Source organism: Oncorhynchus mykiss, chromosome 7 (assembly GCF_057628025.1).
Source record: "Oncorhynchus mykiss isolate SJ-2025 chromosome 7, ASM5762802v1, whole genome shotgun sequence".
Classification (NCBI taxonomy): Eukaryota; Metazoa; Chordata; class Actinopteri; order Salmoniformes; family Salmonidae; genus Oncorhynchus; species Oncorhynchus mykiss.
Genome location: NC_143028.1, coordinates 33,676,377 through 33,683,706, shown reverse-complemented (window position 1 = coordinate 33,683,706; position 7,330 = coordinate 33,676,377). Strand labels below are relative to the sequence as shown.

General features: G+C 39.8%; 1 protein-coding gene and 1 long non-coding RNA gene across 3 annotated transcripts in view; both read left to right on the top strand.

The window, feature by feature from the left end:
* LOC110527731 (protein kinase C and casein kinase substrate in neurons protein 1) overlaps positions 1 to 3,483 on the top strand; it is a 44,177-nt gene extending 40,694 nt beyond the window's left edge. The window contains exons 9-11 of one of the 2 annotated variants that reach the window (XM_021609198.3): positions 16 to 224; positions 570 to 630; positions 900 to 3,483. In XM_021609198.3, coding sequence (XP_021464873.3) covers positions 16 to 224; positions 570 to 583 — 223 coding nt within the window. In that variant the 3' untranslated portion in view covers positions 584 to 630; positions 900 to 3,483. The remainder of the gene's footprint in view (positions 1 to 15; positions 225 to 569; positions 631 to 899) is intronic. The other variant, XM_021609197.3, reaches the window with a different exon arrangement.
* LOC149982517 (uncharacterized) overlaps positions 1 to 7,330 on the top strand; it is a 305,212-nt gene that overhangs the window by 178,459 nt on the left and 119,423 nt on the right. The gene's annotated exons all lie outside the window — the stretch shown is intronic.

Below are 7,330 nucleotides of genomic sequence, written 5' to 3'. Positions count from 1 at the left end.
TCTCCTCCTCCACAGTGTGAGCAGCTCTGATAAGAACCAGGCCTACTCCTCCCAGGACCAGTCGGCAGAGTGGTCAGACGATGAGCAGGCCGCGCCAAACTCCGGCTCAGACACCAATGGGGGTGGGGCCAACCCCTTTGAGGAGGAGTCAGCGAAGGGTGTGCGGGTGAGGGCGCTGTATGACTATGACGGGCAGGAACAGGACGAACTCACCTTTAAAGCAGGTGAGAATCCCAACGAGAACTAACAACTCTATTTGGTTGTTTGGTTGTAATTCTGTGTTTTTTTGTCATGTTGCCATGTCTATCTTTTTCAAATGTAATGCCACAAATCAATTTTCCATTTGGGACAGTAAAGTTGCTACTACTACTAAGAACTGAACATTTTAGAAACAGAGCCTGTTGATTGGATGCTGTTAAGAAAGACACTAAATTGTGCCCTGAACTTTTCAAATATATTTGTTTTGTTATTTATTTTATATATGATATAAACCAAACAGTAGGATATGAGGTTTCCAGAGTTAAAAAGGAAGTTATTTTTTGTCTCATTACATTTTTCATCCCAAAAAGAAAACAAACAATAGCAACACCCACGGCACCTGGCATGCATATGAACTGGCACCAGATTGAGGTACAGTTTGCAAAAAGTCATCAACACACACATCTCAGATTTAACCCAGATTTCAACCAAAAATCAACAACAGAGTTTCAAGGTTTGGTTGATTTCAAATAGAATTGTAATTGAATTCATGTTTGTTGATAACTCAATCTAATATAAAATCCAAAATCGTACAGTATGTCAATATGATGTCTCTTTCTACCTTTACCTTCCTCTCTCTCCCTCCTTCTCTCTCGCTCTCTTTCTCTCTTTCTCTCTCTCTCTCTTTCCTGTGTACACAGGAGACGAGCTGACTAAACTAGAAGACGAGGATGAGCAGGGTTGGTGTAAAGGCCGGTTGGACAGTGGCCAGCTGGGCTTGTATCCTGCTAATTACGTGGAGCCCGTCTAGCTGCTTGTGTACGAGGAGGACACTGCCCCATTGGTTAGTCACCCAGACTGAACCGTCTGATCATACTGCACATTACCAGAGACTACAAAGCAATGCTTCCCCATCCCTCCTCTCTACCTGTGCAATCAACACACAGACTGAGCCGTCTTTATTTAAACACTCCCCTAGGACCCACATCAGACAAAGGCAGTACCAACACGACCAACACATATCAACCACAACACTAGGCTTGGGACCATGGTCGAACCACGTCAGTATACGTGTGCCAACAACAAACACCACAACCGAGAAGCGCAGGAAAATAATTCAGCATTTTTGTGTAGCTGTGTTCTATTCCAGTGTTGTGCAGTGGTTATGATGACATTCACATGGCAGAAAGTATATTCCCTCATAACATAAGACATGGTTTAGTCCAGGGTGCTTGCATAGCCAGAATGAGCTATGTAAATGAGCTAGGTGCATTGTAAATATGTGCTGAGGGGTCTGTCATTCCATGTAAGGTTCTAAAAGTCCCCCTGTGAAACAGCAGCAGCATGACATTAATGACCTTTAGCTGCAGGATCACTGACAAATCACTGTTGAGCAGAGCAGAGCACAGCAGTACTACGCTGTTGAGCCTTGTTCAGTGTAATGGCATCGAACAGTGTTTCTCTACCCTCGTTGTACCAGAGACTGGCAAGCTATGGTTCTCCTCTTTGGATGACCGTTTAGTTGAAAAGCTTCTCTCAAGATCAGACGATGTTGGTGTCAGACAGATGAGGGACCACTCAGTAACGTCTCAGGGGCCCGGTGCCAGACCAGGGACCGAGGGTTGAAGAAACACCGGTATAGGACATATTCTTTCCCTAAATCAGCATTGAGATAATGTACTTGTAGACTCATCACTTTATGTCGTTTTTCTTTTGTCTTAAAGTGCATGCTGTGTTCATTGAGAAATATGAAAAATATGCTTTATTGTTCTGATTTCTTTTGTCCTTTTTTTCTTTAGCACGTATTGGGTTTAGGTAGTGCATTCCTCAGCCTATGTGGGCCTCCACAAGGGTTCAGCGCAATGATAGCATTGACCCAACTCCACTAACGGGTTAAACGGTTTGTCATCAGAAATGAACTGTCGCCGACCAAATTAAAGTTAGACAAAGACATTTAGGAATCCTGGGAATTCACTGTATAGATGACACATTTATCGTAGCAAACTAACGAGAGTCCCACTGCCCCATGCGAGATACTAGATTCTATCCATAGATAGTAAACACGTGCATTTTTTTTATGAATGAAAAGGAGTCACCTTAACTGTATCCCTGCTCAGTCTCTGTCTCTCTCCACCTTGCTCTTCCTGATCTAACGGTCATTGCATACTAGATCACAATAAGCTGTTAAATACTACTGAAAGTGAGCCTACTGTACATGTTGACCAAATCATTCCTTCTTTTTAGTTAACATTTTATCCTGTCAGTTGAATCCTTAATCCTTAACATCATTTTAGAAACTGATGCCAATGATTTGTGTCTCTTGGCAAAATTGAGACTTATCAATTTTAAATAATATCCCCATTTTAAATAATGGGGATAACGTGAATCTATACAGCACACAATCCTTAATCCTTGTCTACTGAACTCGTGAATCAAAGAGAATCTGCAGCGGAGATAATACCTATAGAACGTGTGACTGTTATTATATACATACAGTATGTGTGTATATATGTGTGTGTGTGTGTGTATATATATATATATATATATATATATATATATGAGGAAACTGTCTTTTCTGCTGCTCATTTTGTTCATTTTGGAGATCTGGGATATAGCGGACTGCACTTCCGATAGTGGGATTAAACGTTTTAACCATCAGCTCTCCAAATGAAACCCAAGCCTAGCTAAATCAGTAAATGCTTCACCTGAGCCACACCACCCATGCCCACAACACACACACACACACACACACACACTAACAGAGAGAGAAGAGAGCCTGTGTACACAGACACTGGCTCAGTGCATCTGGAAAGACCCAGTTAAATTACCACCATGAAAAGACACAACTAGTGCACATGCTCTTTTAAACTATTGTAGACTCCTTTAGCCAGTTCAGCGCCCCAATAAAGTGCAGATAGTACACTATTGTCTGTGTACCCAGCACACACAATGCATTGTATCTAAATCAAAATGAGATTGTTTACAATACTGTTGTACACATGTCATCTAATTTGAATATGATTATGATGTAAGTACAGTCATTTACATCCTGACCATGGTGTTCACACAGAAATGCACGTGAAGCCGCGACAGGATGGTGAATATGTAAAGATGTTTTAAACTTTTATTTGACCTTGTTTTGCATACAGTATGTAGGGGAACCAGTGGTTGTGGGAAAGCCCTAGTGGTCTACAAGTCTGTCTGTTGAGAATAGTAGTTCTGTAATCTTGAAACTGTAGTGCCTGTTCATCTGCATACAACAAAATAAAAGGCTTTATCTGAGCATTGGAACGACTATTGTGATGATAGGTATATGCATTATGTGGATAGAGGGGTGATATACACACATCCATTAAAAGAAAAATGTTTTTTTTGTACACTGCGAATTGACCGTTTGATTACATTGAGGCATGATCACTTTTTGTTGTTGTTGCTAAATTCCTGGTGATTTGACTATTTGTTGACCAAAAATGTTGGTCATAAGCATGTATGAGACTCTATAATATCTTTTGGCAAGTCTTATAATAATGAATTATCCTGCAAGCTGTAAATAAAGCCTTACCTATAACACACCACTAGAGGTCATCAGTAAACACAAAGAACTTCAGCTCCTACTCTTTCTGTATCAAATGCCCCTAACAACAATCACTATTTGGGTTGACATCTAATGGGGGAGGAACATCTACAAATACAGGTGCTATGACTTTTTATGTATGAATGAAATTATGGTTGCAGATTTTTTTTTAAAGTAAATATCATATTTTATGGCACCGTTACTTTTTGTATTTATTCCCTGAGCGAGACATTCTGACCTTTCTATCAAGCCGCCATATTCACCTCGAGGTGATATATGTTGAACTTGTTATGACCTTTATAGATGAATATCATATTTCAACCAGTATTTAAATAGTGTAGATCTTACGGTGTCTTTTCTTACAGGAACTTTTTTTGGCAGCTGCATTCATAATAAAGACCAACGATGAATCGTGCAGAAAATATTTTTTTGAAATATGATGATTTTACAGTTCATGGTAATAAAATACCAATTAAAGCCAACAAATAAAATGTAACAAACAATACACCAGTTGCACGTTTAACATAAAGATAAATCTTTGAGGATAGCGTGATAAAATAGGTATGAACAGGCAGGGTAGACAGCAGTATAGAGGCTGGAGGTGGAATATTTTATGAAGAGATGACCCTTGTCCAGACTGGTGAAATCTGACATACTCATACAGTGCTTTAGGAAAGTATCGCATCCCTTGACTTTTTCCACATTTTGTTGTGTTACAGCCTGATTTTAAAATGGATTAAATTGTGTCACTGGCTTTCACACAGTTCCCCATGAGAGGAATTATGTTTTTAGATTTTTTTAAAAAATGAATTAAAAATGAAAACCTGAAATGTCTGGCGTCAATAAGTATCCAACACCTTTGTTATGACAAGCCTTCAGGAGTAAAAGTGTGCTTAACAAGTCACACAATAAGTTGCATGGACTAGAGTTTTGAATGACTACCTCATCTCTGTACCCTACACATACAATAATCTGTACGGTCCCACAGTTAAGCAGTGAATTTCAAACACAGATTCAACCACAAAGACCGGGGAGGTTTTTCAATGCCTCGCAAAGAAGGCCACCAATTGGTAGATGGATAAAAAAATAAAAAGAAGCAGACACTGAATATCCCTTTGAGCATGGTGAAGTTATTGATTACACTTTGGATGGTGTATCAATACACCCAGTCACTACAAAGACACAGGCATCCTTCATATCTCAGCTAAGCAGAGTCAAAATCCTAGAAGATAACCTGGTTCAGTCTGCTTTTCAACACACTGGGAGACAAATTCACCATTCAGCAAGACAATAACCTGAGACACAAGGCCAAATATACACTGTGGTTGCTTACCAAAATGACATTGAATGTTCCTGAGTGGCCTAGTTTCAGTTTTGACTTAAATCGGATTGAGAATCTATGGCAAGAATAGAAAATGGCTGTCTAATGATCCTCAACAACCAACTTGATAGAGCTTGAAGAATTTTTGAAAGAATAATGTGCAAATATTGTACAATCCAAGTGTGAAAAGCTCCTAGGGACTTACCCAGAAATACCCACAACACAGTGCACAGTGCATTTGGAAAATATTCAGACCCCTTTCTACATTTTGTTACGTTACAGCTTTATTCTAAAATGGATTCAATAATTTATACTTTATTTTTCTCATCAATATAAGGACAAGATTTTGCACATTTATTAAAACTTAAAAACAGATACCTTTTTTACATGTATTCAGACCCTTTGTTATGAGACTCGAAATTAAGCCGAGGTGCATCATGTTTCCATTGATCATCCTTGAGATGTTTCTACAACTTGATTGGGCTCTGGCCCAGCCAAGACAACGCAGGAGTGACTTCGGGACAAGTCTCTGAATGTCCTTGAGCGGCCCAGCCAGAGCCCGGACTTGAACCTAAATTGAACATCTCTGGAGAGACCTGAAGATTGCTGTGCAGCGACGCTCCCCATCCAACCTTACAGAGCTTGAGAGAATCTGCGGAGAATGGGAGAAACTCCCCAAATACAGGTGTGCCAAGCTTGTAGTGTCATACCCAAGAAGACTTGAGGCTGTAATCGCTGTCAAAGGTGATTAAACAAAGTACTGAGTAAAGGGTCTAAATACTTATGTGTAAATGTGTAAATGCTAAAAAAAAAATTGCTTTATCATTTTGTGGTATTGTGTGTAGGTTGATGAGGGGAAAAACTATTCAGTCCATTTTAGAATGAGGCTGTAAAGTAACAAAATGTGGAAAATGTCAAGGGGTCTGAATACTTTTCCGAAGGCACTGTATTGACTCAGAGATGTGAATACGTACGTAAATTAGATTTTTCTGTATTTCATTCTCAATAAATTTGCAAAAAAAATCTTTAAACATGTTTTCACTTTGTAAATATGGGGTATTGTCAATGTTAAATAGATTTTTGAAGTAAGTCAAGTTGTATGAATACTTTCTGAAGGCACTTCACATCATCTTACAAATATCATGTGCAAAGTGAATCTTTGGTCGCAATCAGTGTTTTAATGTTTCTCATTTAAGTCTTGTTTATACCTGGTGCTAAAATATGTCCTGTGTTCTGATCTTGTCCACCTTCTGATTGTGCCCACATGTTTAGACACGGGTAGATTACTAAAACACTGTGTTCTGATTGTGATCCAATCTTCCTGACCATCTCCGGAAGTAGTCAGGGACCCATTGTCTCTGTAAACAGACCTGGATTTAAATCATAATTATTCCGCCCTGTAAAATCATGGACAGGTAACACCATTGACTAATGGCATCAATAACTGTCTTACGTCTGCCAAATAATTTGCATACAGGGAGGGACCAGAAAATCTGATCACAGTGCAGATTAGGTTGACAGATAAGAGCAGGGGTGCAACTTTCACTGGGTACAGACGGACGGGGGATGGGGGGGCATGACCCCTCCTACATTCCCCAGTTTTATCACTGCATTGTGTTACAAAAAGCGGCATAGGTGTGCTTTAGGACCATGCGGATGCCACAGAGAGGTCGGGTAGGTGATTTCAGTGGTTTCAGCCGGCTGGATTTAGGACCGTGCAGACACCACAGAGAGTGTGAACTGGGGTAGCTGTTGTCTGTATGTACTGTGCTTTTTCTTTAAGTTGCAAAAGCAAGCACATCAGAAACTGGCTTCTCTTTATTTGACTGATATAACTGGCCAGCTAACAGCTGTTTGACTCAACAGAAGAAAAAAATATTCCCAGTGCTGAGCTAGTAGTGCAACTGACATGTTAGATAATGTTTCATCCCCTCTAGTTCTGTTTGAAATGAATTAACTAGCTAGCCAGCTAGTGTACCACAGTCAGTTCAGCTCTAGCCTCTAGCTATCTGTGAGGTAACAGTATCTAACAGCTGTTGTGTGTATGGAAATGTTTTGTAGCCTTTGTTTGGTCAACAGAAGTAAATTAACTTGGCTCGTTTATGCCAGTTAATGTACCATTGGAGCTAGTCAAAAGTTGGCTAAAGTTAGATGTCATTTTGGCCCCAATCACAGTCAGTATAGCATTGATCTGTCAGTTTCCCTAGCTAACTCCCTACTTTTCACACTGACACGGT